This window comes from Bufo gargarizans, chromosome 7 (genome assembly GCF_014858855.1).
Source record: "Bufo gargarizans isolate SCDJY-AF-19 chromosome 7, ASM1485885v1, whole genome shotgun sequence".
NCBI lineage: Eukaryota > Metazoa > Chordata > Amphibia > Anura > Bufonidae > Bufo > Bufo gargarizans.
In genome coordinates this window covers 107,144,399-107,165,545 of record NC_058086.1, presented here as the reverse complement: position 1 = coordinate 107,165,545, position 21,147 = coordinate 107,144,399, and the positions used below count along the sequence as shown (strand labels likewise).

At 40.4% G+C, this 21,147-nt stretch overlaps 1 protein-coding gene across 4 annotated transcripts in view; it reads left to right on the top strand.

Moving 5' to 3' along the window:
• SELL (selectin L) overlaps window positions 1–21,147 on the top strand; it is a 982,371-nt gene that overhangs the window by 885,037 nt on the left and 76,187 nt on the right. For 2 of the 4 annotated variants that reach the window (XM_044300881.1, XM_044300878.1), the window contains 2 exons: window positions 6,558–6,573; window positions 18,974–19,049. The exons of 1 other annotated variant lie outside the window; for it this stretch is intronic. In XM_044300881.1, the coding sequence (XP_044156816.1) occupies window positions 6,558–6,573; window positions 18,974–19,004 (47 nt within the window). In that variant the 3' untranslated portion in view covers window positions 19,005–19,049. The remainder of the gene's footprint in view (window positions 1–6,557; window positions 6,574–18,973; window positions 19,050–21,147) is intronic. One more of the 4 variants, XM_044300879.1, reaches the window with a different exon arrangement.

Below are 21,147 nucleotides of genomic sequence, written 5' to 3'. Positions count from 1 at the left end.
ATTAACAGTGCATCATCCACAGATCCCCCCCCATAACAGTATCATCCACATATCTCCCCCATAACAGTGTAATTCACAGATCCCCCATAAAAGGTGACATATTCCACACAGATGCCCCCATAACAGTGTCATCCACAGATATCCCCTTAACCGTCTATTAAGGGGATATCTGTGGATGGCACTGTAATGGGGGCATCTGTGTGGAATCTGTGGATGACACTTATGGGGGGCCAGGGGGAATCTGTGGATGACACATATATAGCAGCATCTTGTTCAATATATGTGTCATCATCCACAGATCCCCCCCCCATAACAGTGTCCCTGACAGTGACCCCCCCCAACAGGGGGTGGAGGATGGCAACTAATGTAAGACCCTGCTGCGTTCATTATGTAAAGTGTTGATAAACTTGTGCCAAGTTGTACTACTAGTACTATCTAATCTATTACTAACTTACTTGGACAGGACTCCAGCTGGTATTCAGTTTTTCTTTTTCACACATTCGCCATATTCACAGGGCATGGGCACTGGACAGGCAGGCAGGCTCTTCAAATATTCAAACTAGGCCGGCGGCAGCGTAACGTGACGTCACTCACTCCGTCACGCCGCACTCGCCTGCTCCTCCCACTTTATTTATGAAGCAGGTGGAGCAGGCGTGTGACGTCAGAGTGAGTGAAGTTATGCGCCGGCTGCCGGGAGACGGAGCGCAGGAGCAGTGAGCAGTCGTATAAGCAGATGTATGTCATTGAAGCTGTCCGGGGCTGGCAGCCGGGGCTCAAGTGGCAGGCGGCAGTACAGGAGGCGGAGCACAGGGGTGTGATTAGGGTGTGCCCAGGCACTCCCGACACACACCCATGCATATAATGTGAACAAAAGCAGATATATATACACACACATTCCCTCCCAGTAGGTCACATGACCTAATTAGATATGCAAATTATAAACCAATTATGTGAATTGTCTACATCTCACCAACCTGTTGTCTAATCTCTTAAGTCAAAATATATTTATCATTCCCCCTGCATCCATTAAACACAGTGTCATAATTATAAAGCATCGAAGGTGTTTCCTTATAAAAACCTTGGTAGGAGTCTGGTTGGCACATCATGGAGGGGACCTTCCTCATCGTTCTGTGTCATCTGAAAAGCGCACGCATCTCAGCATCACCCTGTCAGAGGTGCGCATGTGCTGGGGGCACGTGCAGGCTCCCAAAGGGCGCGCTCTTCCTAGCGTTCCTTCTTGGTTAGTGCGCATGCGTATCGGGTATGAGTTCCCTGCGCTGACGTGCTTCTCTTGTTGCTATAGTGACGCTGCTAATCAAAACATATGGGTGTGTCACACCGAGACCTCAGTGTGATGTTTCAGCACCTCCGTGTGTGTTTAATATTATCCTTATGTAGCGTTTGCCTCTGCTCAGAAAAAATGACTCAGCATTAACCCTGTGATAGCATGTCACTACTCCAATTTGAGGCTTAACCCTTACAGGTAGTTTTTGCTGTACCAGGCATTTCTTCGCCTCAATTGCAACCACAGAGTGTGTCCATTTATATGTCTATATGTGTATTAGAGCAATTAAGCTCCATAAAAACCAATTCACTCTGTCTACAGTTTATTGTCAAGAGGGCTCCACATTGGTAGAGCATAAGGACTAAATTCAGCAGCATGAGCTGCATCACTAAATCAATATCCATATTGCCAGGGTTGTGCAACGGTCTTCCCTCACCAAATAGCAGGATAACAGGTCAAATGATTACAACCACATTTAAGGGCTCAATCAACCATACAGGAGTGCACATACCCCCATCATTTTGGAAAAGAAGGGTTTATGTGGAGGTCGTCATATGCTTATAGTCACTGGCATCACCCATAACTGTGGGAGAGTCGCCCCCACCCGTGCCGCAGTCACTTGATTCACCCAATAGGACAAAGGGGTCATCCGTTCCCAGATCCTCCCTTAAGTAAAGTCTCTATTGAGGTCATCCCATTCATGCCAGCCCTTTGTTTAACTGTGTATAATCTGGACCCTACAGTACGAGCTTAGAGAGGGCATTTATCAAGAGGAGGCCATTTATCAAGAGACAAAGGTTCGAGAAAGATGGTAGAGGTCACACTGTGAAGATCATCTAAGCCACCAGTGGATCCCCCTTGGCCTTGAACCTCTCAATCATGCAGGCATATAAAAAACACAATTAGAGGTGCCAAAAAGGTATACGTTACATTAGTGTTTCTAGTATGGTAGTCATGCTGCCTGAATTCTCCAAGAGTAGAGGTCTGACGATTAACAAGGTTGCCCAAACTTTCGCATCCCACTGTATAATAGTCCTATCACAGTGTGGATGAGAACATGTCTCTGTCCAGTTTAGTACAGTGAGCCTATTTTGAATTCCCTGTTAAGGCCTTTGGGTTCAAGTGTTTGCAGTTCAAAAATCTACCTCAATCCCAACCTTTTTAATAGTCTCTCTCTATCGCCTCCTCTCCTTTGTGGTAATATCCCATCGATCACCCGGAATCGAAGTTGGGAAACATTGTGTCTAAATTTCAGAAAATGTTCCGATACCGGTTGTTCATTTCCTGGGGTGTCCTCTTGTCTCTCTCCAGAGAGTAGTTTCCGTATTAGGTAACGATGCTGGTTAACCCTATTTCTGAGTTCCTGTGTAGTCTCTCCTACATATAACAGCCCACAGGGACATTGTAGTGTGTAGATTACATATTCTGACCTACATGTAAAATATAACCCTTTATCTGGTATTTTTTGCCTGTTCTAGGGTGTGTAAAGTTGCTACCCTTTAACATGTTGTTGCAATTGCAGCAGCTCAAACAGGGAAAACAGCCTTTCTTCTTAACTCTGGGTATTTCAGAATGTTTTGTATCGGCATGTATCAGTCTGTCCCCTAGATTATGTGACCTTCTATATGAAAGGAGGGGGGTGTTACGGAATTCTTCAATATCAGGAAATGTCTGTGTCAGTATGTGCCAATTATTTCTGAGGACCTGTGCTATTTGTTTACTTTGTGCTGTGTACGTTGAGACAAAGGGAATTCTTCTACTCTCTCTTTTAGGTTAATTCTCATTGAGTAGTTATTCTCGTTTAGAGTTATTCACCCTATGTTTGTGCCTCTGTACCATACCTTTTGGATAGCCTCTCTGCTTGAACTTATTGCACATTTCCTCCAATCTGGCTTCTAATTTGTCTTCTTCTTATACTATCCGTTTGAACCTAAGTAGTTGACTGTAGGGTAATGATTCCTTCATGAATTTAGGGTGGTCACTTTTAAACAGAAGCATGTTATTCCTGTCTGTAGGTTTTACAAAGAGGTCAGTCCATAATATCCCCTCAACACCATAAACCATAGTGTCCAGGAATTGTAATCCTGTCTGTGTGTGCACAGACGTGAATTGTAATTCGTCATATATGGAGTTAACATAATGTCCAAACTCAAGGAGTCCCTTCAGTGTTCCTGTTCATATGAAGAAGAGTCATCTATATACCTCATCCAGCCTCTCACTGAGCTGAAGTGGCTGGATGGGTATATGAAGGTCTCCTCAAACTTACTCATAGAGATATTTGCGTAAGTTGGGGCCACGTTAGACCCCATTGCGGTCCCCCGTTGCTGGACATTGAATGAATCCTCGAATAAGAAAAAGTTACACACCCTAGAACAGGCAAAAATTACCAGATAAAGGGTTATTATACATGTAGGTCATAATATGTAATCTACACACTACAATTTCCCTGTGGGCTGTTATATGTAGGAGAGACTACACAGGAACTCAGAAATAGGGTTAACCAGCATCGTTACCTAATACGGAAACTACTCTCTGGAGAGAGAGACAGGAGGACACCCAAGGAAATGAACAACCGGTACCTGAACATTTTCTGAAATTTAGACACAATGTTTCCCAACTTCGATTCCGGGTGATCGATGGGATATTACCACAAAGGAGAGGAGGCGATAGAGAGAGACTATTAAAAAGGTTGGAATTGAGGTGGATTTTTGAACTGCAAACACTTGAACCCAAAGGCCTTGACAGCCAACCAGACTCCTACCAAGGTTTGTATAAGGAAACACCTTTGATGCTTTATAATTATGACACTGTGTTTAATGGATGCAGGGGGAATGATAAATATATTTTGACTTAAGAGATTAGACAACAGGTTGGTGAGATGTAGACAATTCACATAATTGGTTTATAATTTTCATATCTAATTAGGTCATGTGACCTACTGGGAGGGAATGTGTGTGTATATATATATCTGCTTTTGTTCACATGATATGTTGCTTGAGAAAGACCATTACGGTCGAAACGTCGCAATGTTGTTGGTGAATAAATCCTACATAATTGAAGACAAGTGAGTGCTGCAGTTTTTCATATAATTGTCACTGTTGTGCCATATTTTCTCCGCTTGATGATGATCAGTGATAGTCAGTTCGCAGTGTTCGCCAGCTAGCACATGCGGGCTGCTATCTTGACTCACCCTCCGGCGATGCACAGGTAAACCCTTTTCCTGTTCTTGTGCCGGGAGCCGGTCTTAAATCAAATGCGGTCACCGGGAGCAGGCAGTTCTGAGAACAGCCGCCAGGGGCCTTCATCGGGCTGTTCTCGGAACTGCCTTCTCCCGGTGACCGCATTTGATTTTAGACTGACTCCTGGCACAGGCACAGGTAAGGGCTTACCTGTGCATCGCTGGACGGGTAAGTCAAGATGGAAGCCAACATGTGTTCGCTGGCAAACACTGCGAACTGACCATCACTGATGATGACTGTCTTTACTGTGTTCCAGGGTATATCTAATGCCTTGGAAATTCTTTTGTACCCTTCTCCTGACTGATACCTTTTAACAATGAGATTCCTCTGATACTTTGGAAGCTCTCTGTGGACCACGGCGTTTGCTGTGGGATGTGACTAAGAAAATTTTAGGAAAGACCAACTAGAGCAGCTGAATTTTATTTTGGGTTAATCAGATGAACTTTAAATGATGCCAGGTGTATGCAGACTCCGATTTAACATGATTTTGAATGTAATTGCTTAATTCTGAACACAGCTATATCCCCAGTTATAAGAGGGGGTGCACACTTATGCAACCACATTATTATTTTTTTGTTTGTTTTCTTCCCTCCACCTAAAAGATTTCAGTTTGTTTTTCAATTGAGTGGTACAGTTTATAGGTCACATTAAGGCCTAGTTCACACAAACGTATGGCTTTTATAGTTTTTGCGGTCTGTTTTCCATAGATCTGTTGTCCCGTTTTTTGTTTCCGTTGTGTTTCAGTTTCCATTCCATTTTTCCGTTCCGTTTTGCCATATGCCACAAATTGGGCTGGGCATAACATTTTCAATAGATGGTTCCGCAAAAACGGAACAGATATGGAAGACATATGGATGCATTTCCGTATGTGTTCCTTTTTTTGTGGACCCATTGATTTAATGGAGCCACGGAACGTGATTTGTGGGCAATAATAGGACATGTTCTATCTTTCAACGGAACGGAAAAACGGAAATACAGAAACATTCAGTTTTTAATGCGGAACCATTAAAATGAATGGTTCCGTATATGGACCGTATATATGGAACACAAAAAAAACACCCGTACACTCGCAAAAAAATCGTGTGAACTAGGCCTAAAGGTGGAAAAAGTTCTGAAATTATTTATTTATCTTTGTCTCATTTTTTTTACAGCACAGAAACCTGACATTTTACCAGGGGTGTGTAGACTTATTATATCCACTGTATATATATATATATATATATATATATATATATATATATATAGTTTTTTTTCTGTCTGTTTGCTACTAGTGTTGAGAGCAAATATTTGAATTACAAATATTTATTGCAAATATCGCAACTTCGAGAATTTGCAAATATTTTGAATATAGTGCTATATTTGTTTTTCAAATATTCATCATTTTTTGTTACTCGAAAAATCCGCGAATATTACGCGATCAATACAGGCGTGGGTCAAAAAGGAATATATAGCACTATATTCAATATAGTGCTATATATTAGTTTTTTTGAATATTCCTCATTTTTTTCCAGCTGAAGTTATGATTCCTCCCTGCTTAAGTTGCTTGTCAAGCAATTTAAGCAGGGAGGAATCATGACTTCAGATGGAAAAAAGTTGCGAATATTCTAAAAAACTAATATATAGCACTATATTGAATATAGTGCTATATATTCCTTTTTGACCCACGCCTGTATTGATCGCGTAATATTCGCCGATTTTTCGAGCAACAAAAAATGATGAATATTTGAAAAACAATATTGATCGTGTAATATTCGCATATTACGCAATTATTACATTGCCGATTTTGAATACAACGAATTAGCGAATATTCGCCGAATATTCTACAAAATATTCACAAAATATTGCAAATTTGAATATGACCCCTACCTCACTATCTGCTACCTATTTTTTCTTCCCAGTCTCCATCAATAGTTCACATTTTCCAATATATTATTCAAATATTCATATTAAGTTAGAAATCATTATAATCAATATAAAGTTAGGATCATTAAAAAAATCTAATTAACACAATTTTACAATGTATTCTTTTTTAGATAAAAAGAAAACAAGGTAAGATAAATTTATTTGTTATATTTTATGACTGAAACTAAACAATTAATAATTACGTTTGTTTTTACCCTATAAGAGGCATGTTTACCCTATAAGAAGCACCTAGGTTTCAGAGGAGGAAAATAAGAAAAAAATATTTTTCATCAGACCTCATATCAGACGGCCAATATTAATCAGACATCAGATCAGACCCTCAATCAGACCGAAAATTTTAATCAGACCTCAGCTCAGAGCCCCAATGTTATTCAGACTTCAGTCCAGACCCCAATGTTAATTAGACTTAAGCTTAGAAGCCCAAGCAGACCTCAGATCAGACCCCCAATGTTAATCAAACCTCAAATCAGACCCCAAATGTTAATTAGAGCCCAGCTGAGACCTCCAATCAGACTTCATATCTAACCTCCAATATTAATTAAACCTCAGACCCTCAATGTTATTAAGACCTCATATGAGACCCCCAATGTTATAGAGACATCAGATCAGACCCCCCAATAATAATTAGACCTCATATCAGACCCCCAATGTTAAGCAGACCTTATAACAGACAAAAAAATAAATTAACTCATCTGTCCAGTTCCGGATGCCGCTGATGCACCTGAGATTCAGCGCTCTTCCTGCTGAGCTGTGGTGTGATCCGACGTCACACAGGGTGAGGTCACAGAGCACGACTATGTCCTCACGCTTTGCTCAGGTAACAGCACAGTGTGCGGCGCCAGTAGAAGAAGACCAGCTAGTTATGAGTATAGAGCCTGCATAGGGAGCGCATATTCACCCCTCCACAGTCCTAATGTACTAATACGCACTTCCATAATCTCATTAGTATTCGCCCAATAAGATGCGCTAAAATCCCCCCCACCACCACCTTTTGGCAAAAACATAGTAATTGAATTAGAGATGTGCAAACTCATTGAAATGTGTGTTGTGTCCGATTACATAGTTACATAGTTGTTTAGGTTGGCAAAAGACAAACGTCCATTAAGACCAACCTGTAAATCATAGAATTTTTGGAAAAAAAATATATTTGTGTCCGAACAACTCAGATATGCTTTGTGACTTATGATTGTCTCATTTTTTTACACACATTTTTGCTTTTTCCCCTCCCCGTTTTAACGCAATGCTAGCCATAGAAAATAATGTCAGAGTGACACTGACAGAGTATATAACTATGGACAAACGCATGGTTGACAATAGTAACAAACAGCGAGTTTAAAATCACTCAGTGCTGTCACATGTTATGCTTTTTCATATTAGAAACTATCCAAAAATTGTATAACCTATAGAGGGCTAGCTATTGTACTGTTGCAAGTGACTTGCAAACCAGTACTGTACATGTACTGCGCTCTAACCAGGCAGGCACAGCACCTGATATTGACAGCCGGGCCCCTTCTGTAACTGCCGGCATAGGTGAAAACTCCAATGCCCGCAGATTAAAGGGTTTCTACCACCTCATTTTGACCTAATTAGCTCTCAGACATTAGCGATCTGCTAGTGTCTGCTCTACCTAACCATGCTATTTTCAGACTTTTGTGTGGATCAGTTTCACAAAAAACGAACTTTTATTGATATGCTAATGAGCCTCTAGGTGCTATGGGGGCGTCTTTTGAGCACCTAGCACCTAGAGGCTCATTAGCATATCAATAAAAGTTGTTTTTTTTAGTCAAACGGATCCACAGAAAGGTCTGAAAATAGCATGGTTAGGTAGAGCAGACACTAGCAGATCACTAGTGTCTGAGAGCTAATTAGGTCAAAATGAGGTGGTAGAAACCCTTTAATCCCTTAGGTACTACAGTAAATGTTGATGCCACATGTATGGAATTTACAAAAATAGGGAGATCCCTCTCTGACCCCTAGGCCAAGTCTCATATGTAACTGGGTCTCCTAGGCAAGTTTAATATTGGCAGTCACAATGCACTATGTATTGTAATGCATTGTAGAAGGGCTCAGACCCTCACAAGATGAATTCCCTCAGTGCAGTGATGGCTAACCTTGGCACTCCAGCTGTGGTGAAACTACGACTCCCAGCATGCTCCATTTATTTCTATAGAGTTCTAAGAGCAGCCAAGAAAGGAGGGCATCTTGGGAGTTGTAGTTTTACCACAGCTGGAGTGCCAAGGTTAGCCATCACTGCCCTAGTGGAACAAATCTAAAAGTAAAGAAAAAAGTGTTTATTAAAAATTAAAGTTTCCACCAAAAAGTGTTCCTTTTCCCTCATCAAGCCTCTTACAATTGAAAAAAATGAAATTAAATATTAGTTATTGTCACATCTGTAATAACCAGCTCTATAATAATATCACATGATCTACCTCATCCGGTAAAAAAATATCGAGCAATTAAAAAGTACCCTAAAATGGTACCAATTAAAATGTCCACTCATCCTGCAAAAAATGAGCCCTTACAAAAGCCCGTCGCCAGAAAAATATAAACAAATGTGACTCTCAAAAATATTGACAATAATACATGTTCTCTTCACAAAAAATCATTTTATTGTGTAAAACTGAACAGAAATAAAATTATAAACATATTTGGCATTGCTGCATCCATAACGACCTGCTCTGTAAAAAATATCACATGATCTACCCTGTGAAGATTGCAAACAAAAAAAATAAACTATGCCAGAAACGCCATTTTTTATAACCTCTCCTCCCAAAAATAATTATATCTGTAACGTAAAGCGAATTCACAAGATTTGAGAATAAATAAGTGATTAAATATACAATAACACAAAGAAATCACATACAGAATAATAAAAAGTAAATAAACATCACTAACCTAAATGGGGTGGAGACTTTGTTGATCATGCTATAACCCATGTCTGTCTACCCCGTTATAACACATGACCGACACCATAGGGTGTACAAGAGAAATACGGCAATCATATTCGCATCCTACCTAGATGGAGGGCCTGGTGGAGTCTGCTGAGATAACGTGGGTAGCAGAGTAAAAACCTGTTAGCCCCTCCTCCGGTCTGCATCACGCATGTCTCTGAGATTAGTGATGCACATCAGCCAGGACGGTTCACAAACACAATCAAATGTTCGCGAACCGCAAGTTCGCAGCGGGCCCCATTTACTTTAATAGCAGGCAAACCTGAAAAACCTTTAGCTCATATTTTCAGCCACCAAATACTTAGTAGAATTGTACAAATAGTCCCACAACATGGACAGTGACATACTAGAGGGGGATTAATGACAAGAATTCCAACAAAAAATATGTATTTTAATCAGGGGACATTTTTATGCGTCTTAAAGGAAAATTCTCTGAAATGTGCCCTGTTGAAACCTAGAATTTTTTTTATTTTAGGCCACAGGAGTACGGGCCTTAAAAATTAGGCATTAAGGCTACTTTCACACTAGCGTTTAAATCCAGCGTTCAAATCTGGAAAAACGTGTGAAAACGGATTACATTTGAATCCTGATCAGGATTTTGATCACAATAAAAAAATGCATTGAAAAAAACGGATCCGCCATTCATGGACTTTAACTTTTTTTTCACATTTTTCGGGTTTAACATGCAAAAGCCGGATCCGGTTTGACGGAACACATGGCGTTAATGCAAGTCAATGGGAAAAAGGCCAGAACCGGCGTTCAGTCAAAGTGTTCAGGATTTTTGGCCGGAGGTAAAAATACAACATGCTACGGTTTTCTGAAAAGCCTGATCAGTCAAAAAGACTGAACGGAAGACATCCTGATGCATCCTGAACGGATTACTCTCCATTCAGAATGCATGGGGATAAAACTGATCAGTTCTTTTTCGGATTTGAGCCCCTAGAACGGAACTCAGCGCCGGAAAAGAATAACGCTAGTGTGAAAGTACCCTTACCTAACATAAAATAAATTCTGATTATGTGGCTCGAGATACATTATGCGGTCAATGGATACAAATTTTACTGTAAGCCACTGGACTACAGGCCCCAAACATTAGGCATTCACCGGACAGAAAAGATCAAGTGATTATGTGGCCAGAGGTATATTATACGGTCAATGAATATCAATTTTAAAGTATAACTGTCACACTTAGACCCTAATTTCAATTTTCATATATGTAGTTACTAATAACATGATATTCCAGAATCAGTTACTATTAGACTGACTTACCCCATATTTAATAAGATTCAGCCCTTAGCAACCAGTCTGCATAAAACTGCAATTTCACTATTCAGTTAAGATGGCTGCCACTGCCCTCACCCTGAGGCTAATCCCGCCTGCCCTCACTAGCCAGTAACAATAGCCCCCAAAAGTGTCATTAACCAGAGCCCTCCCCCCCTAAAGGGTTAATCTCCTGCAGCACAAAGGGGTCCTCTTACCACACGTTGCTTTCATTTATACACTGAGCATATGGCAGAGCTCCCTTCCCTGGACTGCGCTGCATCAACTCTGCATTCTCCAGATCTGCTGAGTGAGGGAGCGTCTGCCAAGCGCAGGGACAGGGAGAAGTGCACACAGCCCAGGCACTTTTATCAGCTGCTGGGAAGGACTTGGCTTTAATCATTTACTTACAGTCCCTGGCTGTCAGTAATGTGACCTTGCACGCTGCGTGCTTCTGCGTCCTCCGTCCTTCAACAGAGAGATGGACCATGCCTAGCAACCCTATTTTAAGGACAGGTAAAAGTAGGCAGTACAGGGAACAAAACTATGGAATTAAGGGGTAATTGAATACACAGTGAAAAGTTGAAATAGGGCCACCAAGGAGATATTAATTACCACAATCCAATACTCAAAAAAATAAATAAAAATTACAGTTATACTTTAATGCAGGCCAGTACAAATACAGGTCAAATACATATGTTTAAAAGAACTAAAAATATAAAATTGGATTAAAAACATGGCTAATGTTTTCCCCCCTCTTGAAAAAACCCTAATGATAATAGTTGAATTTCAATAACATGTGGTCGTCACTGGTGTTGAATTTCTCGGAGGCCCAACTATTAGGCATTCAACGTACAGAAAAAAACCAAGCAAGTATGTGGCTGGAGGTAGATTACACGGTCAATGGATATCAATTTTACAGCAACTAAACCACAAACAAATGCTGCACTACCCAAATGCACTATATAGAAAGTATATTATTGGTATATAACACCCCTGCCTCAATCACTTTTTTGGGGGGCAACTGGTATATCACACCAGTTGAAATTATTTGTTCCAATGTCGTTTGTCACTATCTGAAACTGAGGTAACGCAGCAAAACTGCATACAAATGCTGCACTACCCAAATGCACTATATAGAAAGTATATAATAACACCCCTGTATATAATAACACGCACGCGCAGACCTTTAATAATGAGAAAAAAAATAATACCGGATCCGTTTTGCCTGATGACACTGGAAAAATGTATCCGGTATTGCAATGCATTTTTCTGACTGATCAGGCATTTTTCAGACTGATCAGGATCCTGATCAGTCTGAAAAATGCCTGATCAGTCATAAAAAATGACATACATTTGCATACAGTTTGCCTAATCAAGCAGTCAGTTCAGGCAACGGAACTGCCTGCCGGAATCAAACAACGCAAGTGTGAAAGTACCCTTAGAGTCTCTTATCAGTGGGTTATAGACAGTCCTTTACCTTATCTGTGGTAGGAGCTTTGACACAAGGACCTCCTCCCCTCACTGGTCTGCAGATTGTTGCATTAGCTGTTTGGTCAGGAAGTCTTGGGCAGACGATTACCATTGAGGTCCGCCCCTGGACAGTCATAATACGAGCAGCATAGCCTTGTTTGAGCAGGCAGACCAGTGGTTGAAGCCTTTTCTTGTTGGGTGACAGTCAGGTCACCGAAAACTGTGTCTTACCACACCTGGTTTCATTGACTTAAACAGCCCCTGGACTTTCCTGAGGTTGTGTCATGGAACCATGAACCAGACGTACAACAGAGATGAGTGGAAATAAGAAGGCTTTATTGGAAATCAAGCCGTAGCAAAAGTCCAAACGGATGGCTAAACCGAAGCAGGGTCTTGCGTAGACAGAGGTCAGGAACCAGGAGGGTGGTCAGACGAAGCCAGGATCAGGAACCAACGGGGTAGTCAGACGAAGCCAGGATCAGGAACCAACGGGGTAGTCAGACGAAGCCAGGATCAGGAACCAACGGGGTAGTCAGACGAGGCCAGGATCAGGAACCAGAAGCAACAGCAGTCTTAGAAGCATGTGAACACAGGAGGACCAAGCAAGGAACTGAAGCCACAGACCTTCTATATATATGAGCAAGGCATCCAGCTCCTCCCAGTGGGAAGGAGAAGCCGCAGGGTGGGAGGCTACAAGAAACCCAGAAACCAAGATGGCCACCAGCACATGTCAAACGAAGGTAAGACCATGACAGGTTGCCAGTCCCGGCTCTTTTTAACAGCTGATACAAACTGCACTTAGGAAACATGTACATGAACGGTTCCACTCAATCTAGAAAATGTAAATTCAAAAACTCAGTCCATGTCAGGGAAAGCCTGTGATGGGGTGGTTTCCTCTCCACCCCTGCATCAAATGGATCTTGTTGGATCATTTTTATTCATGATAATTCTTAAGATATCCAATGCTGTTTGGTGTCACTCTGCATTTAATACCCTGTGGCATTTTGCAAAAGTACCCATCTTTTCTTAATGTGGAAATTAATAGACAGGTTTTTTTTTTCTTGAAGAACCACAGGACTTCTCATCTTTCATGGGGGTGTCTTCTAACTATGGGATGGGCACAAGGGCAGGCTTTGTGTCTGTGATATCCACCCTGTCCTCCTCCCTCTCCTCTAGGTCTTTTAAGTCCACCCCTTCCGGTCGGATGTGTGATTCTCCCTCTTTCAGTTAGTCAATTCTCAGCTGTTTATGAGGACAGATCTCTGGTGTTAGCACAACATTTAGCAAATAACACAAACACGTAACCACAAACATCGAAACAGTCAATTCTCAGCTGTTTATGAGGACAGATCTCTGGTGTTAGCACAACATTTAGCATATAACACAAACACGTAACCACAAACATCGAAACAAACAGTCAATTCTCAGCTGTTTATGAGGACAGATCTCTGGTTTTAGCACAACATTTAGCATATAACACAAACACGTAACCACAAACATCGAAACAAACAGATTTGACAATACAGACATGAACACATGAAGAGCCCATGAGAAACATTTCATTGAATTCAATCAAAAAATGTAGTGCTTCATAAAAAATGTTGGCACCAATAAAATCCAAAAATCTTCCAAGAAAAACTAAAATCCCCAATGCGCATTATAAAAAAAAAATACCATACTCCATATACATTCACATTTATATTTATTCATGTATTGCTGCAGCATCATGTATTCATATTCACAAACAGCTCATAACCACACCCTTATATGTGAAATACAGATTGCACACACAGTTCTGCCAAGCATCCATCAGTCTTTACAACCTCACACATATTCAACTCATCTACACCTTATAGTCACACAGATTTCCTGGATACAGATACACACACCACACCCAGAATTGCTGATAATCTCTGTTGCATTTCTGCCATTCTTTCCAACGCCTTCTGGTCTTCAACTGTATTCAGTCAAAATCTTATAACAAGACCGCATACAAGTTTAATTATAAAACAATTTTTGTTAACACTGATTCATTTTATATTGGTGGCAACTCCAGTTGGTGGTGCACATACAGACGTGGACAAAATTGTTGGTACCCTTTGGTCAATGAAAGAAAAAGTCACAATGGTCACAGAAATAACTTTAATCTGACAAAAGTAATAATAAATTAAAATTCTATAAATGTTAACCAATGAAAGTCAGACATTGTTTTTCAACCATGCTTCAACAGAATTATGTAAAAAAATAAACTCATGAAACAGGCATGGACAAAAATGATGGTACCCCTAGAAAACACAGAACATAATGTGACCAAAGGGACATGTTAATTCAAGGTGTGTCCACTAATTAGCATCACAGGTGTCTACAACCTTGTAATCAGCCATTGGGCCTATATATATGGCTCCAGGTAATCACTGTGTTGTTTGGTGATATGGTGTGTACCACACTCGACATGGACCAGAGGAAGCAAAGGAAAGAGCTGTCTCAAGAGATCAGAAAGAAAATTATAGACAAGCATGTTAAAGGTAAAGGCTATAAGACCATCTCCAAGCAACTAGATGTTCCTGTGAGTACAGTTGCACATATTATTCATAAGTTTAAGATCCATGGGACTGTAGCCAACCTCCCTGGACGTGGCCGCAGGAGGAAAATTGATGACAAATCTAAGAGACGGATAATCCGAATGGTAACAAAAGAGCCTAGAAAGACTTCTAAAGAGATTCAAGGTGAACTTCATGCTCAAGGAACATCAGTGTCAGATCGCACCATCCGTCGTTGTTTGAGCCAAAGTGGACTACATGGGAGACGACCAAGGAGGACACCATTGTTGAAAACGAATCATAAAAAAGCAAGACTGGAATATGCCAAACTACATGTTGACAAGCCACAAAGCTTCTGGGAGAATGTCCTGTGGACAGATGAGACAAAAATCGAAGTTTTTGCCAAGGCACATCAGCTGTATGTTCACAGACGAAAAAATGAAGCATATCAAGAAAAGAACACTGTCCCTACTGTGAAACATGGAGGAGGCTCTGTTATGTTCTGGGGCTGCTTTGCTGCGTCTGGCACAGGGTGTCTTGAATCTGTGCAGGGTACAATGAAATCTCAAGACTATCAAGGAATTCTAGAGAGAAATGTACTAGCCAGTGTCAGAAAGCTTGGTCTCAGTCGCAGGTCATGGGTCTTGCAACAGGACAATGACCCAAAACACACCGCTAAAAACACCCAAGAATGGCTAAGAGGAAAAAATTGGACTATTCTAAAGTGGCCTTCTATGAGCCCTGACCTCAATCCTATTGAGCATCTTTGGAAGGAGCTGAAACATGCAGTCTGGAAAAGGCACCCTTCAAACCGGACACAACTGGAGCAGTTTGCTCATGAGGAGTGGGCCAAAATACCTGCTGAGAGGTGCAGATGTCTCATTGACAGTTACAGGAAGCGTTTGATTGCAGTGATTGCCTCAAAAGGTTGCGCAACAAAATATTAAGTTAGGGGTACCATCATTTTTGTCCATGCCTGTTTCATGAGTTTATTTTTTTACATAATTCTGTTGAAGCATGGTTGAAAAACAATGTCTGACTTTCATTGGTTAACATTTATAGAATTTTAATTTATTATTACTTTTGTCAGATTAAAGTTATTTCTGTGACCATTGTGACTTTTTCTTTCATTGACCAAAGGGTACCAACAATTTTGTCCACGTCTGTATATAATAGCTTTCCTTTAAGTCCAGATTCCCACAATACAATTAGCTGCTCGGGAAAGAAGAAAGAAAATTATTAAATAATCTTCACCTTTCTGTGTCTTGCAAAGGGCGTTACACATATCACATAGGCTACTTTCACACTCCCGTTTGGTGCGGAACCGTGATGGATCTGCACAGACGGATCCGTTCAGATAATACAACCGTCTGCATCCGTTCAGTACGGATCCATTTGTATTATCTGTAACATAGCCAAGACAGATCCGTCTTGAACACCATTGAAAGTCAATGGAGGACGGATCAGTTTTCTATTGTGCCAGATTGTGTCATAGAAAATTGATCCATCCCCATTGACTTACATTGTTTGTCAGAACGTATCCGTTTGGCTCAGTTTTGTCAGACGGACACCAAAACGCTGCAAGAATTGAGGCAAACTGAGGCATTGTGAGCGGATCCTTTTCCATTCAGAATGCATTAGGGCAAAACTGATCCATTTTGGACCGCTTGTGAGAGCCCTGAACGGATCTCACAAATGGAAAGCCAAAACGCCAGTGTGAAAATAGCCTTACTTAACTCTTTGTCTCCTCATATCCCCTCCCCCTCCCTTTTTCATAGTCACTTTTCATTGTGCAGAGTTCAACATCTATTATTTAAGAAATGTTTGCCTAGCAAACTATATACTCTTAAGTCTTTTCTGTTAAGGTTAGGGGATGGAATCAACCCACCACAGGCGTCAGACCCCATTTCCTGACTCTTCACAGAGTTAGACAGACTAAAAGGGGTGTGTGAGTATACAATACCACTATCTGTTTGTCTATATCCCTTAACAGCCCAGACACACCAACCTTTGTTCCAGTGTAGGGCATTGTTCAAGGATCAACCTTTTTAAACCTTCTTCAAGCTTTTTCAACTTTTCACATATACCAGACAACACTTTATCTTTGTGACCAACATATCTTCTCACACTCTGGAAAGCAGAACTATTTCAACAGAGATATATGTTTAACACCTTCATATTCTTAGTGCTAGCCAAGACATCTATTGGCACATACTAGGTACAATACTTATTCATTAACTGACCATCTCTAATGCTATGGCCACACGTCTTTCCTACTTGGACACACACATAGCATTAAAGTAAACAAAGCAAAACATAAACAGTTCATTTCTGAACATTTAAGACAAGTGCCTTTCTGATTCTAGACACGTGGGCACTTTTCTCTCTTGCTAGTGCCATAAATTAACATCCTGACACGGCTAACTCATTAGAACCCCCCTCAACATCACAGGAGCTCTGATATCCACAGTATGCAAGCTCTAACTTCACAGCCTTACAGATTTTCACTAGAATCTGCTCAGTTCTACAACTTTAAAAATAACTTTGCTAGATTCGATCAAGCCTATTACAGCTCCACTCACAGCTCATACCAGATTTGCACAACACATGCAACCCTAATAAAACACCTGAAGATTATTAATTCCTGTGAATGCCCGCTTTCACATTCGGAGTGGCAGGTCCAAGCTACCCTATCAACTGTAAGCATATTCATTTGCTCAAATCCCACTGTTGCCCCATTTGTAAAGTGAATTTGAAAGATTTGAGAAAGAATAAGCGTATGGAGGCTATGTACATAGATATATTTACTAAGTTATTAAATATGCAATAATACAAATAAATCATATACAGAATAATAAAAAGTAAATAAACATCACTAGTCTAAATGGGGTGGAGACACTGTCGATCATGCTATAACCCATGACTGTCTACTCCGTTATAACACATGACCGACACCCCACAAGAGAAATACGGCAATCATACTCAAATCCTAACTAGATGGAGGACTTGGTGGAGTCTGCTGAGAGAAGGTGAGTAGCAGAGTATAAACCTGTTAGCCCCTGAGATCACTCAGGAATGTGGTCTTATCAGCACAATGGGGGGTGGGTACTATCTCTAACCAACTTAATTACAAGAGAAACTTATAAACTATTACACAGAGTATTAAAACAGAATTAAAGGGGAGAACCAGTCACTTAAAAATATCCTTACAATACATATCATCCTGCAAAAAAAAGCTTCCACACAAGACTATTGCCAGAAAAATCTTTCAAAAAATAGCAACAGAAAAATTAAGTTTTTTCCCCCCAAAATGCTATTGTAAAACATAAAAACTATATAAAATTGATATCTGTGTAATCATACCAGCAGAATAAAGATAACATGTCATTTTTCCCTCCTGGTGGGAAATAGCAAAATCCAAAAAGTAATATCTGACTTTTTCATCTTTCTTTATCCAGCCTCACAAAAAGTAATTACAAAATATAAGCCCTCACACAGCTCTACATTTATAGCATTTCTCTACCAAGTATAACCCAGCTATTAATTCAGCTAGTGTAAATCTCAGATAGCACCAGCTGGTTTCAACATATTGGTCACTGAAATGCCATTTTTGTGGAAGACGAGCAATTTTCACATTGCACAGACCACTGTACATTAATGTCTGCAAAATACATTTGGTGTAAAAATGTTATCCCTTAATTACTTGATGGATGGAATTTCCAAAATGGGGTTAGCTCTTGAGGGTTCCATTTGTTATTTCACCCCAGCCCAAGATTCTGTAAGGGATTCTGGGACTTTGGGGGTTAAAAGTCCAAATTGCGCTTTGTTCCGCACATAAAGCATAACAACAAACAATAAAATAAACACGTGCCCATGTGGGCTCTAACTAATACAGAAGAATGTCTCACTCACTTAAGCTTTTAGCTTGTCAGGAGGATTCAGCTTAGCACAGTCAGGTAGCCAGCAAACTCTGACCCATGAAGCTCAGAGGCAGCTATTTTCTCCCCAGTAATGATCCCAGTTCTACACATGGGATCTCTTCAGGTTAGCCGTACTGGAATAAGGGTGTGGACTGGAAAGTCCCACTACAAACCTACCTACCAGTCCAAAGAAATCCAGCCCAAAGGTTTAAATAACCTGTCTCAGCAAACTATGCTTTGCTGAGACAGCATAGTTCTCTGGATTCTCTTATCTCACCCAGCTGAGGACATTGGGTGAAATATACACCCCTTCCCTTCCAGCACTGTTTCATACACTTTGTTACTATGCGTAAATCAACACATTGAACCTTTTTTACTCTAGAGCCCTGTTGTATGTCCAGGTAAAGGATTAGGGCCACAGATATGGTGCTTATAAGACCAGGACGTACAACACAATGGTAAGAGAAATGTTTTTTTTACACTGCCATACACTGGGTACAATTTATTGAAATACCATATCTGTGTAAAAATTGCAATTTTCACTTTGACTCATCTGCTGTAATTAATTTTTACAAAACACCTGTGTTGCCAAAGTGTTCAATACACCTATCGATAAATTATTTGAGGGGTGTTGTTTCTAAAAAGTGGTCACTTCTTAGGGGTTTCTTTTTTTATTTAACCTCAATACATTTCTTAAGGGGCTTAGTTTCTGCTATAAGGCTGCCTCTAGGGTCTCATAAAATGTGACATGGTACCTAAAAATCATTCTAGCAAAATCTGCCCTACAAAATCCTTATGGCTTTTTTTTTTACCTTCTGAGCCCTGCACAGTACCTATACAGCAGTTTACGACCACATATGGGGTATTGCTGTATTTCAAGAGAAAATGGGAAACTAATTGTGGGGTGATTTTTTTTTTCCTGTTACCCTTTGTGAAAATAAAGATTTCAGGCAATTGTGTGAAAGTCATAGTTTTCAAAATGTGGTAACTTTTGGGGGTTTACACTGTAGGGTTGCCTCAGTGACTCTCCAAATGTGACATGGTACCCAAAACCATTCCAGCAAATCTGCCTTCAAAAAAACATATGGCTTTCCTTAACTTCTGAGCCCTGCAGTGTGCCTATATAGCAGTTTATGGCCATAAATGGGTGGTTCTGTAAACAGCAGAATCTGGATAATGAATGTTGAGGTTTGTTTTGCTGTTATCCCTTGTGCTTTTACAGGAAATCATGGCTTAAAATGGAAAATATGCAAAAAGTAAAAAATTTTAATTCCACCTCCATTTACCTTTCATTCTTGTGGAACACTTTAGGCCCCTTTCACGGGTGAGTATTCTGTGTGGATGCGATGCGTGAGTTGAACGCATTGCACCCGCACTGAATACCGACCCATTCATTTCTATGGAGCTGTTCACATGAGCGGTGATTTTCACGCATCACTTATGCGCTGTGTGAAAATAGCAGCATGCTCTATTTTGTGCGTTTTTCACGTAACGCAGGCCCCATAAAAAAAGAATGGGGTTGCGTGAAAATCGCAAGCATCCGCAATCCCGATCATTATTATTTTCCCTTATAACATGGTTATAAGGGAAAATAATAGCATTCTGAATATAGAATGCATAGTACAATAGCGCTGGAGGGGTTAAAAAATAAATAAATAATTTAACTCACCTTAGTCCACTTGATCGCACTGCCCGACATCTCGTCTGTCTCCTTTGCTGAACAGGACCTGTGGTGATGTCACTCCGGTCATCACATGTTCCATCACATGATCTTTTACCATGGTGATGGATCATGTGATGGATCATGTGATGACCGGAGTGACATCACCACAGGTCCTGTTCCTGCAATGAATGCTCACCACAGGTCCTGTTCAGGAGACAGAAGAGATGCCGGGCTACGCGATCAAGTGGACTAAGGTGAGTTAAATTATTTTATTTTTTTAACCCCTCCAGCGCTATTTTACTATGCATTCTGTATTCAGAATGCTATTATTTTCCCTTATAACCATGTTATGAGGGAAAATAATACAATCTACAGAACACCGATCCCAGACCCGAAATTCTGTGAAGAAATTCGGGTTTGGGTACCAAACATGCACGATTTTTCTCACGCGAGCGCAAAACGCAGTACAATGTTTTGCACTCGTGCGGAAAAATTGCAGGTGTTCCCGCAACGCACCCGCACATTTTCCCGCAACGCCCGTCTGAAAGAGGCCTTAAAGGGTTAACAATTTTTTTAAAATATGTTTTGAATAATTTGAGCGGTGTAGTTTCTAAAATAAGATCAATTATGTGTGGTTTCTATTGTATAAGCCCCTCTGTCACTTCATGCCTGAATTGGTCCTTAAAAAGGTTGGTTTTGGAAATGTTCTTAAAAATGTGAAAAATTGCTTCTAACATTCTAAGCCTTTAAACGTCCCAAAGCAATCAAATGACATTTACAATATGATGCCAACATAATATAGACATTTGGTGAATGTTAATAACTTTTTTCTTAAGTATCACTAAAAACATTCTAAAAGCATACAAATTAAAATTTTGAAAATTGCAAAAAAA